A 25,656-nucleotide genomic window follows, 5' to 3' on the forward strand; every position below is an offset into this window, starting at 1 on the left:
TTGATGTAATAGATGATTTCAGACTTTTAATTCCCTCTTTACCTTCCTAAACATTATTTCATTGATACATTCAGGCTAACTGGATATTTTCCAAATATTTCAAAATTTCTGAGCTCTTCTCATTTTTAAGATTTTTTTTTGAAGATAATTAAAACATACCATATAGTCCATTACACAGTTTCCCTAAATGGAACGATAAAGAAACTAGAATAGATTCATCTGCTTTGAAGGATTTTTCACAGAATGATTTCACTAAGGGGAGAACAGTTTGACTCCTATCATCTGAAAGACAAGTAAGATTTCTCAAGTTAGTTATTGGTCACCAAACATTTGAAAAAGAGCACATACAGTGGGCTTCCATAATAAGTTGTGAAAGATATCTTTTAACATGCAGGAGGTAGAGAGAATGATCAACATATTACCATAATATAGGTCTTGATTTTTAAGACTTTACCTGCCATTCCATTTCTTCTTTATATGTAGCTTTTTTCTTTTTTTAAAAAAAAAGGTAGGGCACCCACCAAAGAAACCCTTTTGACCCACAGCATATGAGTAAATGAACAGTCAYTAACTTCTCCTTTCACCAAGATATCTATTTGAAATTTATGGAGATAAAGAGAGAATATGACTGTAATTGTAAAAAGAGAAATCCGGGTCTGTTAAAAGTGAGTTTTTACAACCTACTGAGAAGAGGTTGAAAATCTTTGGTAAACAGTAAATTCACAGAGAAATAGAGCAATTAAGGGCAGGGGAAAGAAATAAAACTAATTAGAAATGAAAGTCGAATTGAGCAAATAGTGCCATGCACTCTGTCTCCCTACAAAATGAAGGAGCAAAATGTTCAAACTGAAATATTTTGACTTGTGTGACATTGTATTTTAAGTGGTCACATTTTTAAGGGATCAAGAGTTTTTTACKTGGTGACATAACATCCCAATTCAGCAAGTATTTGGTGTTTAACAAAATATTCAGGTTGACCTGAAGCAATGTTTTCATTTTGTGGGAAAGAAACCCTAGCATATAATTTCAGATCACCTGCAAAATGTTCATTTTCTAGTTCAGCCATGAAACCAAAAAACACACAAATCAAACCTCTACAAACACATTCCTTGCAAACTTATAAATAAACCCCGACTGCTTTTCTCAAACTCTTTTTCAATAACTAGAAGTGATAGTTACAGTAATTTTTGGCAGGGGGGGAGGGGGGAAGACTGGGAGGAGCAGAGAAGCACAAACTTGATAGCATCAATGTAAAGGCCCAATAATTTGAAAATTAACCTACTATCATACTTTCTAATGTAAGCACTAACAGCTAAAGGTCCATTTATGGTATTCTCCCCCAATTATCCTATTTCTTTATGTACTTTTCCATATGGCTTATATGCAATCATGTGTATTTTAGTAATTCATCAACAAGTTCCTGTAAAGTAAATATTTGCTCCTCACTTATGTATCAGGAAGGAATAGCATAGTCAGCAAGACAGGAGTGGGAGTGGGAAATGTGGTGCAAAATACAGAGTCGCTAATGAAGATAAATAACTGAAGAATTTTGAGAAAAAGACAGTATAAAGTGAAAAGCAGCAAACAATGAGCAGTGATCAACCATCACTAGCTCGGAGAATCCTTCTTTTTCTTTTTTGTCATATACGCTGTAGCAAGGATCTCTCACCTGCTTTGCTCCTTTGTACATCTCCAGTGGTACAAAGAAGGTGGAGAATAAATTGATACAGAGCTAGAAAAGCAGTCTGTTATTGTCTTCTACATACCCGTGAAAAATTCAGGACAAGGTAGGTGGTTGGAGCACAAAACATTCCAGCTACCCAGAATGTCCCCTTACACTGGAAGTAGTTCTCCTCAAAGTTTTTTCCAACCAATGCTGAAGTGAACTGGGGATGAGAATCTGAGAGCCATGAATGTAGGCATCCCATCACCACTAAGCCAAAAGAACCAGATACAACATGGAATTTCCCCTTCCTCACATGAACATATGGACACTCATCCCTACATCTGGAGAAGAATGACATRTATGTGTTGATTAGGGAAAGGTATGGTGCTGGGAAAAACACAACCATTTATATTTTTTGTTTTAAATACAATGAAAAACTTTAAAAAATACACATACTTTCTCACTGTAAAGAGGAAAGCTTTCAATGTCAAATACACACAATTTTAAAGGGATTTAAACAGCAACTGCTGCTGCTTAGTACATCTTAAAAAATGGATCAACTGTGTATAGTGCAGTCATGAAGAAATATTTTCTGTTCAGAAATTTACAAATGCATCTGACACATAAAAGTAAATGCTAAAACTGCAAGGCTTACTGATACACACACAAATATCACATCATTGCCCCAGCCTGGCTTCTTCAGCTTAGAAGGCAGGGTGCAGTTAGGACTAGCTTTACTTAAGAGATAAAAACAGTTAAAAGAGCACAAAAGTTCATATCTGTTGCATTAACATATTGTATTACGCCTATTTGGTAGCATTAAGTAAATGACAAAAACACAATATTCTGATCAGTTATAAAGTAATTTTATTCAATTTAGTCTCATTATATTAGAAACCTGGAATAAGAAAATAAGTGGTTTTATGGACAGCTGGTTCACCTTCTTTAGAAATTATTCTGCACAAAGCATTTTAGGACATGAAATACACAAATATAAAGGATAAAAACTGTAAACCAAATAAATGAAATGTCCTAAAAATTCAGACAGAACAAAAAGCATTTAAATACTTTCGTAAGATGCATTAAAGTCTTAATAACTGGGCTTGTAAGTCTAAATTAAGCTCTTACCTGCATYAAACATTTCAAGCAGATTCACTAATGTCTCAAAGGCTGCAAGACGTACACTGCTGCCTTCATCTCTTGCCAGTTCTACTAATTCAGGAAGCACCACAGTTTTTGTTAGTTCTGCCCTGCAAAGCAAGGCAAATAGTTAAGAGAAAACATATAATGAAACAATGTTTCTACAAAAATTCTTACTTATTCAAACATTCTTTGGGTGGCCAACAAGGAAAAACTGACAAAGCTGTAAGAAAATGAAAATTAAATAAAAACAATCAATGCAAACAATCTCAGGACTTTCCTCTTCATCAGTCAAAGAAACACGCAAGTTTAAAATGCAAAAATTTATCACTAAAAAATTTATCTCTAAAAAAGGTTTCAAATTAGCTCAAAATAAATCAGACAAAAATGCAATCTCAAAAAAATCAAAAAGGTCAAGCTACTTCACTGTGTCACTAAGAAAATTCTTCTGATGAAATATTCAGAAAGTCCTCAGTGCAATAAAAGAATAAGGTCCAAAGTGAAAATGATTAGATATAGGTCATGTAGGACCAAACTGTCTAGAACAATCTGACATTTCAAAGATGAGCCTTCTCTACAGAGAGAGAGTAACCACTGCTTAGTGAACATGAGGTTTCATGACTAGTCCAAACACCACTTTTTTTCAAGCTTGTGTTAAGGAAATAATGAAAAGGTTTTGTTTGTCTGTTTTGATTTGCTAGTTACTAAAACTATCTGTGCATGACAGGCCTGACAACTTGAATCGAGACATTGGCAGCAGATTGCTATATTAGGGACTGACTTAGAAATCAGAGTTTCATCAGATAGGTGACCGAGAGGGAATGAACTATTCTTGGCACAGAATCATTTGCAGGGTAAGATGACTGACATGAGTAAGATGGAAATTTACTTCCTGGAGCAAGACCACAGGTTCTGTGCAAACTAGCAGCCAGTATCATTCCCTGTGTCCCAGGATATAACTGATTTCTAATTGCTTTAAGAGATTAGGAAGATCTTCTCTGCAGACTTACTATAAAAAAAGAATTAGAACGACATAGTCAGAATATCCACTTTTTTTTCCTGTGTCACACTTATTTTTTATTTAAAGAAGTCGCAATTTCTAGCATTTGAAATTGCATACATTAGAATTAAGAGGCCCACTTTGTTTTGCTCACTTGTAAAAGCTTTTGGTCTGCTCATCTATTACTGAAAGCTGCTGTAAGCACCACATCTCAAGATAGTTCCTAAAAGAATGGGACTTCGTCAATTTACAATAGTCAGGGATCTTGCCCTCAACATTTATACCACCCAAAAAACACATAACTGCAGGGAAACACTGTGATAAAATTAGACTACATGAGTGCTAACCAAGATGACAAAATTAAAACTTGGTTTGACACTTTGAGCAACTGTGTACAAAAAGAGAGTTTAGACTCAGTCAATTTCTATCACAATTTTTAATACAAAACTTGTCACCACCCCTAGGATGACAGATTTTTATAGAAGTAAAAATGCCAAAATATCCTTCCAGTCAGACCCAAGAGGTAACAACTATCCCTTCTGTAAGTCAATGCAAATAATAATGCTTTCAAATGTTTATAAATAACAAGTACCAGCCAAAGTGATTTGCACCTTACAAAATTGATTAATGTTACCAGCAAATCAAGCTGTAGCTTAACAGTTTTCTTCTAAACAGATGATTAATAATTAATATAAAATTGCTAGAAAATTACATGATAAACATTTAGTGATTACATCACTTAATTGTAAAAAAAAAGCCTTGTGACTGCTGTCACAGTATGCCTTCAACGTTTCCATAAAAAATGTGTGTTTCTGGTTGTCTTTATTTTCCTACTACTTACTCATCATCAATTTAAAACACTGCAACAGTTTATGCACTGAAAATTTCCCATTTCTTATGAAATTAAAGATTAAGGTATCTAAACCATCGAGAGGGGGCCAAGGCAGAAACTATCAGAAAGCAAGCAATGTATACAGATACATAAATGCTAACAGTAAACGTTGGGGAGGAAAAAAATTAAAGAAAAACATAAAGAACAATACAATAATTGACAACTATGTATTTAGTCCTACTAAACAACAATTTTAAAGCTGGGTAAATTGCCAGTGATACTGTCAATTGCCACTACAAAACACCTATCTCTTTTTAGGACTTTCAGCTTACAGATATAATATATTCAATTTAGTTCATTTTAAAGACTGCCAACAGAAAGAAGGAAAATTTATTTTCTTTCCAAGATTGTGATTTATTAGTAGAAAATGTAGCCACCTTGTTACAGATGAAAACAGCATCTTTGCTTCTTCTTTCAAACTACAGAATATACTTAGCATACCTTGAACTTAAACATCATTTGGAGGGGGAGTGAGAAAAAAGAAATACATGTCCACGTTTCCTTTCTTATTTTAACACCTGCCTGTACTTATAACTATCTTAAATGTGGAACAAAAATACTGAAAGAAAATCCATACAAACTGTATCATTGTTTCAATCAATTTAAGCACTCCCTAAAAGCTACCAGCAAAAACATTTTTTGCTCCTAAATAGACTGAGTCACAGGGCAAAGAAATTTGAAAGTATGAGTACTACCGTACATTTTAGAAGATAAAAATATTTCTAGGTATTTATATAATAATATTTCCAGGAATATTCTCTAACTATATTCATATCCTTGATAAGAGTTATTTTACTCAGAAAAAATATTAATATTATTTTAAAATATATATTTTGCAGTATTTTGTGTCACAAATCATTTTCAAAGCCAAATTCATCATGACTGCATTTCAGCTCTTGACTTTAGCAGAGGTTAACTGAGAAGGTTAGAGGAATTCATGGAAATAAAGATATCTCTCAAATGAGATATCAAAAAAATCTCATGAAACAATAAAAAGAAATGAGAAAGGAGGAAGGAAGGTGATCAAGAAAGAAATGAACACACAGTCTAGTAAGGGTCAGGGRAAAGAAGAGTAGTAYGACATCCCAGATGAAGACCCAGAAATCAGGAATCAAAAATTAAAACAAGAAATGTTTTCCAAATGTGTTTCTGTGGATTTCCATTTTGGTGGCATGAAAAGTACATTTAACACATTTCAACTGATATAGCAGTTAAAACTGCCCCTCCTGCCCCCCTTCAAAATTTTCTAGGAAAAAAAAAATCTGGTCACTCTCTGAAGATAAATAGAACTATTTAATCTCCCATTACACAGAATTGTTTTTAAGATACATAAAGATACAAATATAAGATACAGATATACAGTAAAAAATGAACTCAATTTCAAATTCTTCAGTACTTCAGTTTAGTAAAATATTCGTTGAATTTTCAGTGTTATAAATAGCAACAATATCAGCAAATACTATTCTTTTCTTCTGCAGTCAGAGAATCTTTTAAATACAAAGATATTTAATATGGAAAACGTTAAAATTATTTACTGCGCTAAGCTACCCTTTGGTATAAAAGGAAGTAAATATGAAAACAAATGAATAATTTTACTTAGATGAATAATATCATTTTCTGTTCACATTATTCATGACCTTTGAACTTCTGCAGAACAAAGACCTTACAGAAGAGCTGCCTAAAGCACTTGCATAATATTATTCTGTATTGCAATAAAGTTAAGTTTTTTCTAGCAACCAAGAAATTCCTATTCTTTATGATCTTAACAAAACAATGTAAATTAAGTACATGACAGCAAGCCTTAGTCCTTACTGTGAATGTTGGTTCTACTATAGCCGAGGTAAATCATATTGTTTGCAGGGATATTTCTCTCTTTTTTTTTTTAAGTAACGCAGAATCTAGACCACAACACAATTCTCCATAAAAAAATTAATCCCACTCAAAAAATTGATAGTGGCATAGGAAGGGATAATTTGTGCATCAGTACTAACAAACTGAAGTGCATTTTTACATTAGCTTTCAAACTTAGCTTTCAGTTTCAGCCTCATCCTTGAACAGCTCATAAATTCACATTTTTAAAGGCCAGAGGGACCATTAAGATCTTTTAATCTGTCTCCCTGCACAACACAGGGCACGGAACATCACTTGATAATTTCTTCAAGTCTATAATAGTAGGTACTGCTCTTTTCTCCCTGGCACAGGAACAGGAGGACAGACCAGGAATTTTAAAATAGTTGTTCACTTAAGGACCAATCCTGAATGTGTAGTTAGCATGTTTTAATTTATTACGTTAGAATACAAGTTCCAGAACTTTTTCTATGCCTATATATACAGTACTGGGAGTCTTCAAGTTTAGAGTAAAAGTTGATACTGAACTGAAATTTGCTTTAAGTACAAAAAAACTTTAAGCATCCTTTTGGAAAATGTGGCACAGTAATTATTAGAAATTACTAATTCTTGCCRCAGTCCTCATCCATTTTTAAATAGGTCTTAATCTAATGCCTAATGACATCAATGGATAATTCAAATGATTTCAATAAGCTTTATATGAGCTCCTTATTTACAAAAAAAAAATTGTTGTTTACATGGTTCAGTAATCTTACTATCACATACAAATAAAAATCTGAGAATGGAAAACAGCTAACTGCAATTCACAAGAACACATCTATACGCTCTGAATTTATTACTGATTATGCATGAGTTAAGTTAGAAATCTTAAAAGGAGTTTTTAGATTACCATTAAATATTTTAGAGAGAGAGGTTTCCATTCAGTAGCAGTTACACAAATTGTACTCACCCTATTCCTTGAGCTATATGTTCCAGTTGCCGACACATGCAAGTTCTAACTTCATACTCTACATCCTGGCACAGTGATTTTACCAATGGAAGAATCTCTCTTTTAATACTAAAAATGTGAATATAATTCATTAATATACAGAACAAAAATATATAAAAAACACTTTGTAATATTCAAATTTTACCCACGTATTCCTCTAACTGCAATTTTTTTTTTTTAAATAATTTCTCACACATGGCAAATAGTGAYGAAAACTGACTTTTCTGAAGCTAATTATTATAAAATAATACTGCACTTCAGATACAAAAATATGCTATAAAGAAACAAAAAATAATTTATTTTCAAAAATAGTATTTACAGTCATAATTTGCTCATATTTCATCTAATACTTTAAGCTATGAAAATACTAGATAGACTTAGAGATACTGTCCTCATTTAATAACCATCTTTAGTACATTTTTCCAAAAGCTACCTTAAGAATACAGAGAATTATATAGAAAGAAATGCAAATTCTAATTAGTTTTGCCTTTACTTTGAAAGCAGGAATGCTAATAAAAGGTTGTTTTATTGACACAGAAATCATGATGGAATAAGACAGCTCCTCTGATTCATACATGAATTAATCTTTTCCTGTGTATACCAGAGACATTCCAAATCAACATTTACACACTGCTGTGGGTCAGTCTTCTGTCATGTTCCAAAACTTTTATGCAGAATTTTTCTTCCTAAAGATAAACACAATCCACACAGCTTGAGCAGATTCTGCAGGACCTAATATCCAGCATGGTGCATGTGTCCTGTAGAAACTCAGCTGCCAAGTAAAAGGCAGGCTCTTTTATAAGTTTTTTTCTCTTTCAGATTAATCAGTCCAAATTTCAGGAGCTACTGAGAAGTTTATCCTACTGTAAAGCAAAAAATGGTGATCCCATAATTATAATAGCCCTTAGGCTACTGGAAGATTATAAAATATGTAGATAAAGTTAATTCTAAGTTTCAGTACAACTGATGAAGGTGGTAAAATCTTCCATTTCTTTCAACCCCGAATGTGAGATGAATACAAGGCTACAATTCATATACTCTTCGGCCCATTCTTGAGGCTTAGAACAGTACAGTCTGTGTGTACAGATACATATATATGTTGTTAAGTCCAAACAGAATTCAAGAGACACAAAAACATCTAAATGTGGGAAAAAAAGAAAATGTCGTGAGGTTGAAATAAGTGACACTTTGGGGAGAAGATTAAGTTGTTTTCTGCCATCTTGTTTGTTTGTGTGGCATTTAATACAATGAGTTGTCAGTCCTGGTCAGGGTTTTGCATTCTACTAAAATAAAAACAACAGAACAAAACAACAGAACACGTTCAGAGGAAGTGGCTCACTTGATGGTCACTAATACTTCATCTTTGGTATGCATATATCAAAGAGATGCTTTGGAATAAAATTGAACAATCCACAAGAATTTAAGATTAAAAGCTCCAACACTGCAATGACTTTATGCAAGTTGATTTAACATGAATACTAGGGTATACAGCAGATACAGAAAAACTATTTTGAATTCTGTTTAAGTAAAAACACAGACAGTAACTTGGCAGATTCAGCCATTGTGTTTCCTTTCATTGCCCAAGATTCTGTTATGAGTATTCATAAAACATCTCTGTCCAAATCCTTATGTTGTTTTAAAACTCAGAGAAAGGGTATGAAGACAGGGATAAGAACATTTTCAAGCCAGTTTGCACATCCTCCATTCATCTCAGTGAAAATGAATTTGCTTCTTATAGCAAATATTTAGCCTGAAGTTTCAAAAATGGTACCAAGTCTTGGGAGTTTGGCACTTCAAAATACTCTGAAGTAGCAACTGTTTTCAAAAAAGACTTGCTTTTAGCCAGCTGTTGGCACAGGGTGTAGAAAAAGCAATGTTTTATTTCAAGGTCATGACTATGCCAATAATCTATACAAATACCCTGGAAGTTATGTGAAATATAAAAGAATTTTTTATTGTAGTATAAATTTCATGAGGAAAAATGGTGCCTTTCTGAAGAAGAATGTGAAGATATGTTTCTATATGGCTAACTCCTGAGGATAGATATCTCTCCTGAGCCTACACCACAACCTCCCCTGTAAAGGGAATGATAGGGTGTCATGAATCTTATTAAGTCTGTTTCATATTCTACACCTGCGGATCAAAATCTCTTTCACCTCCCTCAACTGCATTGAAAACATTCTAACAGAGGATATATATCTCAGAAACACCTCCGTGATCTTCACCTAACCTACAGGTAGTTTCTATTTAGAAATGGTGCTGCTATCAGTTCACTGAAATGAGGGGTTTTGTATTTCTAAAAAGTAAGAACTCATATTAAAAACAAAAAAACAAAAAAACAAGATAGGGTTATTTGAGCTTATTATGCTTAAAGTTATAACAACTTTTCATAAGATTCCAAGTGATCTGGAAATTCACTTTATTTTGAGGAGAATGAAACATCATACAATTAAAAGCAATCATGATTTTTCCAGATTTTTACAGATTAAGATTTTGAAGATAAAGATTAAGGCTTTGGTAAATTTCTCAGAAAATATTATTTTACCATGATCATTACTTCTGCATGTCTGACAAGTATATTCTACATAGCAAAGGTATAGATATCTTCTTTTTGTTTGCTTTTAGTTCTTTCCCATTGAAGAAAAAAATAAATTCATTTCCAAATGTCTTGTCAAATGGTCCTGTTGTTCATCTTTTCTATTATACTGAATTCTTGCATTTTGAGGTGGATGAAAATCACCATTAGAGGGAACCTACTGAACTAGAYGTGGTTTCTGTGAATTTTGTAGCCCTCAGCAGATATCTTTCATAATGAAAAGGACATGAACAGAAAACATATTAGTTAAAAACACGTTAGGCTGGATAAGCTGTCCAAAGAATGTACTATCCCAACTGTTTTCGTCAAGTAACTTATCCAGCTTTACTTTCATCATTGCTTCCATGTTCTGCATCATTGTTCAAAACCACAGACACTTAATCTAATAGTTGGATTAATATCAGGCAAAAGCTGTGGCTTCTAATGTGTTTCCATATAATTATGGACAGAAAAAAGATGCCTACAAATTATTGTGAAATTTGGTTTAAAAAATAAAAATTGAAGAACAAGGGTTCTTAGGATTTTCTCTTTATGATAAGAAATCTTAAGGTGATGAAGTTGAGTTTTGTCTCCATAAGTTGTAGAGACATTCATCATTTGGCTTATTTCCTAGTAAGAAAGACAATATGAAACAATGACATGAAAGTGGTACACAACTTGTAGAAGAATATATAAATTGAAGTTAGATATTTATGAACGTCAGCAAGTGTGAATATGCTAGTTACATACTGAACTTTTTTTTAAATCATTAATTACTACCTGGATAAATGGATCTGTAAGAAGAAAGTATTTAATTATTGCAATAAAGTCTAGTTTTCTTATAATAATTTTTGTCCCCTAACAAAGAAATGTTGATATATATTATGGAATGAAAATATATGTACAGTCTACTCACATATGAGCTTCAAATTTGTTAGCTAATTTTCCCATGATTTTACAACTGACTAAGCGGGACTGAAGTGTTTGAGAAAGCTGTGCCTTGGAAACAAGTGGATTCAGGATCTATATGAAGGAAAAAAGAAGAAAAATTTGAACAGTAAATAACATTCTCCTCTTTAAAAAAAAAATCTAGTAAAACATATATGCCAAATGTCATCTACCGCTTTCATGGAATTAATTAGTGTGAACAATAATAATGCATATGTACATCAACAGCCTACTGGAAACCTGCATTTAACATTCAGTGCTAATTATAGTATATTACATCCATATCTTGGCCCAAATCGCAGTTTATGATTCACATCACAGCCACAGTTTTACATCTGTCTATTCGTGTCTTTATTTTGAGACTAAGTTGTACATGAATATTTATAGCTATTAGCTGGGAATTTTCACAAAAAATCTTAAATCTGTCTTTGCACAGAAGGAAAAAAAAAAAACACAGATAAAGAGGAAAAGAGAACCTCTCTGAGGTTCTTTCTCATGAGAGTTTTCCTAGGAAACACCACATTTGATGCGGAGTTTGGCAGCAATGATCTCTCTCTGTTATGTATACTTTGGGGATCTGTAGGGAAGAGGTTTCATTTCCATATAGATGCAGAAACCTTGCAGCTTATAGCGGAGCTGTGCTGCCATTTGTTGGATCACGTCTATAGTGCTAGAGATAAACTAAGAAGGGACTGTAAAATACGACATTCAGAGATACTACTTTTTGCACAGAAATGATTGTGGAAATCCAGGTGCTGAGTCAGGGAGAACACTACAGAGAGGTATCTCCTGTAGCTTGCCACAATTCTTCACTCTGTATCTCTTGTAGAGCTCCACAAAAGGATAATACACAGGGCAGGAAAGTGTAACTAAAGTGTATTCTAAAAGCAGTTCTCTCCTCCTCTTACCAGCAGAAATTTTGAAGTAAGAGAATTTTTCCATTGTAAGGACACAAAGATCACTCAGGCTAGAATTAGTACATAGGTATGTTTCTAACTATAGTACTGCRTGTCATTAGTTATCTACAAAACTATATACTATTTATTTGGTCTTTCAATTATGACAGCGCACACACACGTCTACTAACTCCAATTACTGACCCAGACACAGTCTCTCCCCTGAAGTGGCCATTGTCAGAGACAGGATACAGACTTAGCTTGACCTYTGCTCTGATCCAACACACCTGTTCTTGTGTCCTTGGAATCTAAGATTGTCCTATGATTTTAACTTGCAAAAAACATTAAAAAATAGAATATCCTAGGTTTTCTGATACAAAAAGGCCCATTTTCAGACAGTTTCTGTCTAGCTGCTGAATCAACACTGCTTCGTCAATTGTGATCTTCTCAAAGCAAATTTTTGTGGAAGCATGCAGAGAAGGACCTGGGGGTCCTGGTGGACAACAAGTTGAACATGTGCCAGCAGTGTGCCCTTATAGGAAAGAAGGCCAAAAGTATCCCGGGCTGCATTAGAAAAAGCATTGCCAGCAGGTCGAGGTAGTGATCCTTCCCCTCTGCTCAGCACTGGTGAGGCCACATCTGGAGTTCTGTGTCCAGTTCTGGGCTTCCCAACACAAGAAAAACACGGACATACTGGATTGAGTCCAGTGAAAGGCCACAAAGATGATAAAGTGAGTGGAGCATGTGCCATATGAGGAGAGGCTGAGAGGGCTGGGGGTGTTCAGCCTGAGTGAGAAAACACTCAGGGGAATCTTGTCAATGTTTATAAATATATGATARAAGAGTGTAAAGAGGACAGTGCTAGACTCCTCTCAGTGGTGCCCAGTGACAGGATGAGAGGCAATGGGCACAAACTGAAACAAAGGAAATTCCAGTTAAACACAAGAAAACACTTCTTCACTGTGAGGATAGTCAAACATTGGAACAGGTTGCCAGAGAGGTTGTGGAGTCTCCATCCTTGGAGATATTCAAAACCCAACTGGACATGATCCTGGACAACCTGCTCTAGGTGACCCTGCTTGATCGGGGGGGTTGGCCCAGATGATCTCCAGAGGTCCCTTCCAATCCCAACTATTCTCCGATTCTGTGGTAAATGTTTTCCTATATTCTACAGAAAACTCAGGGGAGAAACTAAGTTACCTTTAAACGACATCTTTAAAGTTACATTACTAGTAGATTTGGAGCTGACAAGATTAATTTCTCCTTTTTTTCCTCCTAACTTTTCACCTCTCAGAATTTAAAAAAAAAAAGTGCTGATTCCAATTACCAGCTAAATTTAATGTGTATTTTTATACTACATAAACAATAATATATTTACAGCTCCATTTTGTTCTAAATTATAAACAGAGTAAGATAACCCTATCTGAAAGAGTAAGATAACCCTACCTGAAAACTTTTAAACTTAACAATCAAATATGAATTCTCAGCACAAAACTGAATAATTTAGCAGAGTAAAGAGGAAATACATTATGACTTAGTGACAGAATTCATTCCTTTTCCTCAAGCTACCTAGTGGAAAACTATAGTGTTTGCAGAACATTAGATTACACAATGAGAAATATCTCTAGCAGTCAGTTCCATTTAGCAGAAATCCAGAATTTTGTCTAGTAACAAACAAAATGTCTTTTCTTCATGATGAGACAGAATGACATACTGCCCTGTAAACTGAAACAGGATACATGAAAACATTTCTAAGAATACTATGTGTAATGCCAAGTGTTAAAATATATATGGTATTTATTTGGTGAAGAACACTGAAGCTTTTTAAGGTGACCTTCCTGTCTGGCCTCAGCACATTCCTCTCTTACAGTATGTTCCACAAATGTTACTGGTTTTCACAGGTATAGAACTGCCACAAATCTCACTGAAGTGAATGAGACTTGTAGGGAACTCCAATCTTCTGAAAAACAAAGTAACATTAATCTTCTGTTAGCGTAAGTGGGGAGAATATTATTACCTCATGTCTGATGGTCTCTTTGGGTAAAGCTTCTAGTACAGCAAGAAGAGTTTCTAGCCATGCATTGCTGACTCCTGCCAGTAAGAAATAGGTTATATGTTATGTTGTACATATACAAAAAGTATAACCAAACACACATTGATTTTATAAAATTAGTTCTCACATCTTGCATTTACCTCTTCAAGAAGCTATATGTCTAAAAGGCATTAAATTAACATTCAAGACTTTGTACACTCACTGGGCAGCAGCATATATCAGAAGCAAATTCTGCCCCCATTTTCTTGTCCTTTTTAATTCTGGTGTAGGTAGGGGAAAACAATTATTCTGTCTTAAAAAAAAAAAAACAATTTTCTTCATTTAGAAGATGTATATTCCTTTCTTTTGCACCTAAACTTTTTACTTTTGCAACAGCAGGCCATTTTTTGTTTTGTAACCTAAAAATAGTGTCAAAGAAGTTAAGAAAAACAAATCATCACAGAAGAAATTTCAATCATTCTCCCTCTATTGTCTTAGCCAAAGAATTTTAGTAATTCAGAACTTTGGACTCAGTAAAAACTATAGGATTTAGTCCTCCAAACAGAATGTTTTTCTTTGCTTTAATCTGTATGAAGAAGACTTATATTTAAATACCAGTAAGTTGTCAGCATGCCAAAATGTTTTATTTCATGCAAGTGCAGAAAAATAAAGTCCCAGTGACTGCACTCACTGCTTTACACAGTATCGTACAGTTGCTAAGGAAACAAAACATATAGAACTAATCAGTCAGCAGCATAGTTGTACAGCCCTGACCTGCATCCCTGTGTTCCAGATTCTGTAGAATGATGTGTAGAAAGGAGTGGGAGTACGTATGAATGGACACTGATTCCTCTTGCAGAATAGTCAAAAACGAAACAGCAGCTGTTAACTGCATTTCCACTCCTGCAACATGCAGCACTTCCTGTATAATTACAAATTATATCAATTTAAAAGGATGAGCCAGAAAGTTATTGAAAGAACACTCAAATTTTTACATTCATTTTTAAGAATCAGTATGCAAAAATCTGGGCAGATTACAAAATTGGTTATAAAATCATTTTCTCTTAATAGTGATTACTTGGAAATATTCAAATCTCTCATATTGTAACCGGAATCTCTTAAGAAAAGTGAAGTTGTTTATAATATATTTTTGTAACTTTCAGTTTCATCTATGCTTATGTATGGATTTTTCTACTTTACGAAACAAGATGTAAAAACAAGCCAGTCAACACTCACTTCCTCTGTTTCAGCWTATGAATTAGAGAGAAGCATTTCGTTCACCTGGAAGGCGATACTAAAATAGTAGCAGCAATTTAAATTTTAGCCCTTACCAACTGGTATGGAACACAAATAAAAAGGTATATATATTCTCTTAAAAATAAAGATGTATTAGCATATTTAGCCAGATAACTCAGCATTTACTAATACTGAGGTTTAACATATAACAACATAATTAATTAAGCTATCTTTAAAAGTACCAGTTCAAAAGTTAAACAATGATAATATGGAAATTAAATTTGACTAAATTTCTGGGATGAAATAAAAAGCACATTTCACTTTCAGAGTTATGTGCCAAGAGCTTGTAGTAAGTAATCCATGACATAGATACGTACATATTCATAATGACTACTATCAGTTACATGAATATTTCATTTGTTTGTCTAAATGCATCTTTCCGCCCCATGAGACAATTAAGTGCATTAGTCTACTACTAAAGCACTCATTTCGTGAGTGATTTCAAACTTAGTAACTGCTTAGAGCCTACATTTCCTATTCAATACTCTATGTAGGTGGCTTTTTTGTTTCTTTTCTTGATGTGCTTGAGATGAACAGTGTTTTCTCAAATCACATTTTAAGTATTAAAGATAATCTGATTTTTAATTAAAAAAAAATCAACCTAAACTAAATTTTAAGAAAATATCCATTATATACATATTATGCAGATAAGAAATCATGCAGAGAACATCTGGGAAATGAATTAGTAGACTGCCTACTTTATCAGAGTAAAACAATAAAAAGCTTTCATTAAACAAATGCCAACCAGTTTGTATGTGCAAATGTGTAAATTTTCAGTTTATCTAATTTTAAAAGAAAATCATTAGTTATCTCTCAAGAGCTATCTGTAAATGTTTATACCTGAGTATTTAAACAGCATTCTCCCCCACCACACACACACAGGGGAAAAAAAATATATATATATATATATATGGCAGCTAACCAACTAAAAAGCGTAACAGAATTAACAGAATGTATTCAATAGCCATGGAAACTGCACTCTTGTTATCTCCATGGACTATTTCTGCCCTTGTTCTTCTACTGTTACTACAACAGCCACAGCAAAGAATAAGGCCACTCGCTGTATTTGTAATATGAATGTTTCTGGGATTAGAATACCTATGCATATTGCTCTAGGATTTTGATATACAATTGTTAAAAACACGCAATGAAAAAAAAATCCCAAAAAAATCAGAAGAATCATCCACACACTGCAGATGCTAAGACATCACTGCAGCTTAAAACATAACAGAGCTGAACTCAATTTTATGTACGTATTCACTTTGTACATAATGCAAACAGGCTTACTTACCATCAAATAAAGTTTCCAAATAGTCTCCTCCACAGATCCACACAACTCTGAATAATCATGTGTGAGAACACATTCTCTGGATGTGCCTCCTCACGGACCTCGGAAGACATTGAAATGTAAATTTCTAGATTGCTTACACATCTGCCTGCATTGATGTTTGCACTCAGGACTGTACAGTTCCGCATATGAAAATGTGTGGGCCTCCCTTCTCATTTCAGTTTCACTGACTTCAAGCTGAGCAATCTCAACTCACGTAATATAAATTTACTTATTTACAAAGTAATGTATTTTTCTGTACCTGGAATCACCACAGATTCTCACTCTGGAGAAGAAAAGCTTGTCCTCCCTGTCCTACTCAGACAAGGACATTCAATGGAATTTAAGGGCACTAACATGTTCACTATCCTAATGTCTACAAGTTAAGTTCAGGGATCAAAACTTGCAAAATTTAAAAAGCATGGCTTATTGCATTAATTGGAAAAGAGAAAATTCAGTTCTAGTTTAATATGCTGCAGCAACAGAATTCTCTTGAAAGAATATTGCAAGTAGAAATATAGTCTACCAGGTTAGTAACTGTGTTGATATGACAGAGATTTTCATTTAGGGCTGGAAAGACATAGAAATAAAGGGGAATTACAGAAACTCCAAGATATATAGATAGACCTTAACATCAATGTTTGGCATAAGACAGGGTGAAAATCACCCTAGTTCTTCCTAAACTACAAAATCAACTAGGAGAAAACAAAGCTACCAAGGGGACACTGATGTAACAGGAAAATAAATAATTGTGAAAACGAGTTTGGAACAATCAGACAGCATTGAGTAAGGCCTGATGTATACACTTCAGGAAACAGTAGCCACAATTTTCTGCAATCAAAACATTTGGAAAAATCTCTTATTAAAATTAAAAAGATATATATATATCAATCCGGTATTTGAAACCATTGCTTCTAGTGGCAGTGAGCAATGATGGAAAAACAGGGAAAATACTACTAACATCATTTGAAAGGAACCATTTGGTGCACAACAAGAAATGCTGGGAAGCATGTCTAAGCTTTCYCTAAATCTGCATTTCAATGACTTCCAAGGTTCATGAGGAGGTGCATGCAGAAATCTAGAGAGTGGTGATCTCTGTGCAAAAGAATCCATACCAGATGCCACTTCATTTCAACTGTAGAATTTATAAAAATACTTCATAATCTCACTCCTATGTTAGCTTCAAAATGATATGTAATGAGTTTGTTTTTTAATAGCTTATCCCAAATATTGACACCCAATTTAATCATTACTTAGATCTGGCATGTTTACTGAGGTATGGCATATTTGATTTTGCTTATCTCAGCCCTAAAGCACCTATGACTAAATATATGAAGGGTCCTTGACATCATTTTAATCTAACTGGGTTTTAAAGTAAGATAATAAATTTGCATATATCCATTTCAACATTTATCTRTAAAAGTAACCAGGTTTATCAGTTTCTCACAAGTAAAATTTTTCATCCAGAGAGCCAGAACATTCCTCACACTTATCTTCTTGAATCTGTTTTATCCTCAGTTCTAATAAAAGTAGTATTTATTTTTGCTTTTGGGTTTCTGTAAGGAGACTAAATAAGTAAGCTGGTTTTCCTATCCTGTGACAATACTGTCAGATAAATTTCACCCTGCAACTACCATACAAGTTACTTTTCACATACAAATTTGAATTCATAAGCGACCTTTCCCAATTTATAGACATGAAAGCAATGCAGTAATTTAACGGTCAGCTTAGTACCCTGTGACACAAGACTCTATTTGCAAGATCCTAATTGCAAATGAGTTGGATTATGCCTCTATAGGCTATACAAAATTTCCACTTAATAGTCAGGACTATTTCTCCAATAAAAATAAGGATAAGAACAGAAATAACAGGTCAAGTGGCTAATGATGCCAGACACCATTCTGCAGTCAAAGGCACTGAAGGCCTTTAAACAGAGGCATTTAACTCATTAAAACTGCAGCAAACATGAGTACAACAGAACTATTCTTCTGCTAATGAGAGCAAATATTAAATAACAGAGCATCATAGAAGAATCTGCTTTATAACAGTATCCCCAGAAAGAAATTTCACTCATATTCACTCCAGAGAGCTTTAATTAATAAAGTTTAAAGCCAAAAGGAACACTTCGATTTAGACTGACCTCCTGCATATCAGGAGCCATTATATTTTGCTCTTTTATTTCTGCCTTGAGCCCATCAACTTAAATTTCATTTAATTTATCATCTAGAAAGGCATTCAGTCTGGATTTAAAAGAAACCACAAGATGGAAAATATATTTCCTTTCTTGGTTATTTGCTCAAAGGTTAATCAATATCACTATTAAAAGTGTCTGCTTCACTTCTAATTTTTCTCTGTCTTCAATTCCTCACTCTTGTTTCCTCATACACCTTTTCAGTTAAATATTCTTTCTTATCAATAAGGAAGATATTTTTACAAAGTAATTAAGTACCTCTTGATCTAAACATATTGAGCTCTAACTCTCACTGTACAGATGCTTTTTCCAGGCCCTGATCAAGCTATGATCATGCTTTTTAATTTTTTTCCATCCCTACATAAAAAAGTCAAGACATGAACCAAAGACTATATTCACATATTAAACTTATTAAAAGAGTGAGAGAGAGGCCATGACTACCACTTTATTCTTCCCCAGAGTCATTTCCTGTTTGTACATGCAAAAATTCTTTTTGTCCCAAAATCTTAGTGGAATTTTTTATTTTCAACAGCTTGCCCATCAAGACTATTAAATTTTTTAAGAACAAAATTATATTTTCCTTTTATACTAATGCATAAAAACATCAGAGTTTACTAGTATTTAACAAAATCTGACAAAAAATGGCTTTGATAGAAACAAACATCTCAGCTCTGTAATATATGCCAAATTACAGTTAAAAATATACTTCTTTTTTTCCACTGTGTTCCTCCATTTCAGGAAGTACTCAGCTTTCAAAGCAGAAAAAACAGAGACAGAAATGGATTCAGTATTTTAAATAGTAACTTTTCTTGAAGCCAGTAAGTTGGTTTAGGAAAGAATGCATGACAAAATGTCAGAATAACATGTGGTAGTAACTGCAAAAACTTGGCTTAAGTTAAAGGTTTTCAATTACTTTGCATCATCAAGTCACTATTTTTTCAAAGCATTACACATTGATTTTTTTTTTTTTTAAACAAAATGCCTATTGACCTGCATCTTAAAGCACAGAATCAGATAACTAGAAGCACTTCAATGTTTTTTAAACAATCTCTCAGCCTGTACTAGTCCTCAGTTCTGAATATAGCTTTTTCTTGGCCATTTGCTGAGTTCAAAGAATCAGGTAAGAGCTGGAACATCTCCTCCTGAGACACAGCAGTCTCCTGGGATCTCAGAGATCTCAGGAGAGAATATCAAGTTGAAAGGCGATGTCTGATATTACAGAGTACACCTACAATATGGAACCAAAGACCCTTCTGCTGACAGGTATGCAGTAGAGCTTGCATTTACAGAAAAAGTATTTGCTAAGTAATCATGTTGAAGACTTCACAGGTATTTGTTCTTCATCTTTCAGTCTAACAACTCCTAACAAATTAGCAGAATAAAATCCCTTAGTTTTTCCAAAAATACTGAATCGCATCTCAAGCAGCCTCTTGCTTAAGATTGGGAGAGAAAAGATACCATTTCAGACCAGCTCCACAGGCAATAAGAAAAACAATTTTTCATAATACAATATTTTTCTAGATTTCTTTTGTTAATATAATGTTAAAGTAGCTGGTTTAAAATCAAAAAAAGCAGAGAGATATATACCACACAGCTTTTCAGTAATAGAAGCAATTAGTTTCTTTAAAACTGCAACAAAGGAAATAATGAAATATATGTGATAATTACTGGAACAAACAAGTACCATCATTTTTTCACAGACCCACTTTTCTATTTGGTAATCATCTCCGCAATGGAGAGAAAACTGTATGACATAAGCATGGGGCTCTCAGACACGTCACCTTTGTTATTATTACAATGTATACTATCTTACACTTTACAATGAGAATCTGATATAGATACAGCAAGAAAACACACAGCAACTACTACAGAAGACTGTTTTTCTTTTCATCCTTAAAGTGCTTTAGATAGCAAGGACAACGTAGCCTAGGAGATTCTTAATATAACTCAAAACTTTCAGTTCTACTTGTTGAAGATCATCAGATTCAAATTCAGCTTGGACTAGTAACCAGTTAAATTCTTTTTCATCTTCCTGAAGTGATCTAAATACTTTTCTTAACCATCAGCTGGTTGCAATAAGAAAATGACTTTCCTATTAGCAAATGGTGCTGAAAAGAGAGATTTTTAAACCATGTAAGAAAAAAGAAATTAAGTTCCACACTGTCCTAGTGAAACCATGAATGAATCACTCCAATGAAAATGCCTATAGCAGATCTAAAAACAGACGAGGAAACTGAGTCTGTCCACAAAATTATAAAGATAACACAACTCAATGCTTCAAAAATACATTTCCTAGGAGAAATCTTCATGATTAGTTACCTCTTTTCCCATACACAGCACATACATTTAACAAAACAGCTGCTTGTAAACATAAGGTTCTTTTAGTTGAAAATTGGTTTAAACCTATTTCATATTTACACAAAAGTGATCAACTGCAGGAAACCAGCCCACAGACTGATTTGTTTCAATGCTTTAACCACAAGAAAACTTTAGAATCATGAAAGTGGAAAAAAAAAAAAGACTCCTAGGATTGACCTATCCTAAATAGTTTAAAGAGCTGATATTGAAATAGCATATTCTGAAATATGAACAGTCTATTTATTAAAATCTGGAGGGGAAAAAAAAAAAGCCTTCCTCTTAAGATATAGCTGTCTTTATATAGTGGGATCCTGATCCTGACAAAGACGGATAGGTAGATTAGTGAAACTTTTACAAGGATTTTTGTTCTCACTCACTTAAAAATGAACCTTATAATACTTACTTCCACCAGTTTTCTATCTGTTCAAATTCACTGGGTTCAAAACCCATGCAGATTCAAACTGAGTAATAAATTTTCACCTGCCTTTATTTGAACAGGAATTTGGGGAAAAGGGGAAGCAAGTGACAAGAAACAGTAATAATAAGAAACAGCATCCTCCTTTACAAAATTAACAGAAGAATGAGGTGCTATTTCAGTACTGAAAAAACACTTGTTTACTATTGGTGATAGCTCCTCAGCCTTAACAGTATTTCCTTTAAGAATGAGCCAGCAGTAGTAGTCCAATTCATCAACTACCCCAAAGACAAAACAGTGCAGAACATCCATTAGTTATTTCTGGACTTTAGTATTTTAGAATTTAGTAAATGACAGGGAAAATGCAGCAACTAAAACAGATGCATATATGCTCAAACAGGACTAAAGAGACCAAGGACTAATTAGAAAATGATTTTTAATTAAAACCAGATTGATTTAATGACATAAAAACAGATAGAAAAGTGTTAATGCTATTGGCAGAAGAGTGACAATACCCTGTTCCAATGAAAATCCTCCAATTTGCCATCATCAAAATAAATTTTCAAATGTTTTGATAGACAAAAACAATGTATTTTTCAGCTCAGCTGGTAGCCTTAAAATCACTGAAGAGGTAGACTAACATATTCAAAAGTATTAGCACCTGCTGTAGCCTTATATAGCTTCAGAGTTGCTAGGATTTGCATCTGACTGTGTATACCTACTAGGAATTAAGATCTGCCTTTGTGATGCAGTATGGTCTTATACTGGCTGAAGCTGCTCCTTAAACCACACCTTAAATGAACCTTTTCATTTCTTCTACGCTACATCAACCAAGGGGTCACACCTGGGGCAGAGCGGAAAGAGGGAGATATTTATGTCCTTTAAACTACCCTTTATCTAAACATAAATATCTTTAGAATATGTAAACAGTATTACTTCTGCTTTCTCCTCCTGTTATAACATTTTTCCAAAAAATACAGTATATATATAAATTCAGTGAATTAATGCAGAAGATCTGCTGGAGATAACTCTTCCTAAGGAGTGCCAAAAAGATAAATTTATAATCTCAGTTTTTAATAAAATTATTTGGGATTTTTTCCCCTTATTAAAATACTTATACTAGCAGAAAAAGATGCATTCAAACCTCATTGAACGCAAACTTACTCTGATTTTTGGCAAAACCCGACGAAGTGTTTCTGCAGGATTCTGTCGCATCAGGACTGGAAGATTTGCCACCACACTTGTTCCTTGGATATCCTGGCCAGAGCTTACAAAAATACATACATTTTAAACATTGATCTTAAGAYGCCACAGGCTCACAGGTTTCATTAAAAAAAAAAAAAAAAAAAAGTTTTCATATGAGACAAAAGAGGCATTAACTCTTTTCTTAAAACTAAGATACTATGTAATAGAAAACAACATTAAAAGAATATCGACCATAAAAGCTGTCCTATATTATTTCTAATACGAAGTGTTCTAATATTTAATGTAGGTTTGGGAAAAATGGAAGACATTTGAAAGACTTTTTTTCAAACTGGATCATCAAGGCAGTGGTTTTGTAGAAGCTTTCCCATTATAAGAATAAAGATGATAAAGCACAGGAAGGGGACAAATAGAAGGAAGCACAAAAAATAAAAACTGCACTCAACATACAACATTATTGCAGAGACCTACAGTTTTTGCCCCCCCCTTTTTTTTAAAGGGAAGATAACCAAATGTATGTTCATATTGTCAAGTACAATTAAAGAAACATCAAAAGCACACAAAAACTAGAGTAGATTAAGTATCTTCTATGTTTCTTCTCATTCTGTTTCTATTGATGATACCCTGCAATTGAAAGAGACAAAAAAAGAGGGAAGGGAAAGGGTAGGCACCAGTGAAGGACAGGCATGAGAAGAAAACAAAAACTTCCCAAGTAGATGAACTTCTAAAATGAAATCAGAAAGAGAAAGGTTCTGATTTTTCTGGATGCCAAAATTAACAATAAAACTGGATGTTAAAATGCACTTTTTCCTGTTTAAATGAATAAAACCTGTTTTGCTAAGCAAATTCAGCTATTCAAACAGCTAAAATGCTTGTTCTTAAGCATACTAAACTCAACTGTACATTATTAACACATGCAAGTATTTTTCTTAATGTGACATTACAATTAAATGTACAATATGATTATACATGTTTTAAAAAGAAACTCATACTAAAACTACTTTTAAATACTTCCATATAGCATGCCCTATCCCATGGTCGTTCCGAGTTTTCTTAGCAGAACATATCAAGAAAGGAACTAGRTACATGTAACAGTCACAAGACAGTGACTGTCAATGACCTTCCAGTTTTGTTCTGCCACTGCAGTATATGAGGGTATTCACAGTTAAGATGCAAAGCCTTCCTGCAGCATTTAGAGCTGAATATATCATTGCACATTCCACTAATGTTCTAAATCACCCTCAACATTTGTGTCTTTCAGAAGATTAAATGAAGTTATAGTTATTTACAGGTACAGACAAGCAGTCCAATTTAGCTCTATTTTGTTAAATGCATATGAACGCACTTTTAAAAATGAGGATATGTTTGTGTAATAAGTGAGAAGCAAAAGTAAAAAGCTTTGATTAGAATCAATGGAGACTAGAATACCCTACCAGAAATACTATAATGTCCTACTGGAAAGACTTTTTTTTTATTATTATTTTGCATGGTACTCCATAATGCTGTAGTAAAAATATTCGAATACTAATTAGGGATCACTAGTATTAACTTAATAGTGTTTAGCAACCTACATTTCAGGCATATTTTTGAAAGATAGAGTATTCTTCACTATCCTTACAAAGGTAATTTTCCATATTAGAAGGCAGTATGTTCTAGAAAACTAAGTACAGGCCGGAAGGCAGCAATTCCAGAGTTCAAATCCTTGTTCTGTCTTTACCTGCTGAGTAGTCATACACACAACAGTTCACTTCTGTATTAGGTTTCCATTCTGTAGATAAGAATAGTTATCAAACTCACAAACTATCATTCCGCATAAGAGTCTTAACATGGGAAAAGCTCTGCCCCAACAAAAACTTCTCCTTCCAAAMAAGGTAAATCTTGCTATTGCATTTATATCTCATCTGTGTACAGATCTAACATAAAGGTGCCAGTACTTCCAAAGAATGTCTGAAGTTCAGCATATATGATTGAATTAACCTGACCTAACTTTAGATTGTGTGTCTGCCTCTAAGATAATTTTCCTTTATAATCAAGGAAGAGAAACAGGTCTTGGTAGGGAACAATTTATCTCAGCATAAATAGATCAGATAGACTGTACTCTACAAATGCCTGTTTCCCCCTACTGCCTATATAAAGGCAGACACAAAGCCTAGCTCACTTGTAGATACCTGCATTGTAAACAAATGACAGATCCTGCCCACAGAAATGCATTACAAGCCTTAGCCAGCTTATGCTTACCTTTATCACTAGGAGTAGTCCCACTGGTTTCCCACATAACAACATATAGCACCCTCAGAAACATTTGCACAATTACAGCACCTAACTAAAATAACTGATCTGGGACAGAATCAAATATTACTGGTTTCCAGATTTCAACAGCAGTCAACAACAGTATACCATCAACTTGTTAATGGCATTAACTGTGTTCTAAATGAGTGTTATCCACCATGAATTCCATGAACCAGTGTTTTTGTCTTTTATTTGCGGGCCATGTAATTCTTCAATATTACAAAGATTAAAAACCCAAATAGAAGAAGAATTATCATAAATTCTACAATGAGTAACAAGGAAGTAGCAAGCTGTGAGCGCTGTACTGAGGTTATTGCACAGTGCTATAATCAAGGCTGCAACATTCTGACCCACCAAGGAAAATCTGGGAATCATATCCAGAGCAGAGACTCCACATTTATTGTTTCTATACATTTACAATAACTAAAAGCAAATAAAAATTATAGCTGGGGATGGAGGTTAACACACATGTAAAACTAACTATACATGTTACCAGGCAAAGCTGAGAACTATGGTTATAACAGCAGCAGCCCAAAAGTATTCTTTCCTGTTAAATGTGGCTATTTCAAATTTTCATAAATTACTTGGGTCT

The 25,656-nt window shown here is 33.9% G+C and overlaps 1 protein-coding gene across 2 annotated transcripts in view; it reads right to left on the reverse strand.

Moving 5' to 3' along the window:
* PPP4R4 (protein phosphatase 4 regulatory subunit 4) overlaps window positions 1-25,656 on the reverse strand; it is a 74,312-nt gene that overhangs the window by 27,390 nt on the left and 21,266 nt on the right. For both annotated transcript variants that reach the window (XM_026079527.1, XM_026079526.1), the window contains 7 exons: window positions 22,737-22,839; window positions 14,760-14,907; window positions 13,971-14,044; window positions 11,026-11,132; window positions 7,496-7,603; window positions 2,795-2,916; window positions 160-282 (listed from right to left, as the gene is read on the reverse strand). In XM_026079527.1, the coding sequence (XP_025935312.1) occupies window positions 160-282; window positions 2,795-2,916; window positions 7,496-7,603; window positions 11,026-11,132; window positions 13,971-14,044; window positions 14,760-14,907; window positions 22,737-22,787 (733 nt within the window). In that variant the 5' untranslated portion in view covers window positions 22,788-22,839. The remainder of the gene's footprint in view (window positions 1-159; window positions 283-2,794; window positions 2,917-7,495; window positions 7,604-11,025; window positions 11,133-13,970; window positions 14,045-14,759; window positions 14,908-22,736; window positions 22,840-25,656) is intronic.

This window comes from Apteryx rowi, unplaced genomic scaffold, assembly GCF_003343035.1.
Source record: "Apteryx rowi isolate R43461 unplaced genomic scaffold, aptRow1 scaffold_5, whole genome shotgun sequence".
Classification (NCBI taxonomy): domain Eukaryota; kingdom Metazoa; phylum Chordata; class Aves; order Apterygiformes; family Apterygidae; genus Apteryx; species Apteryx rowi.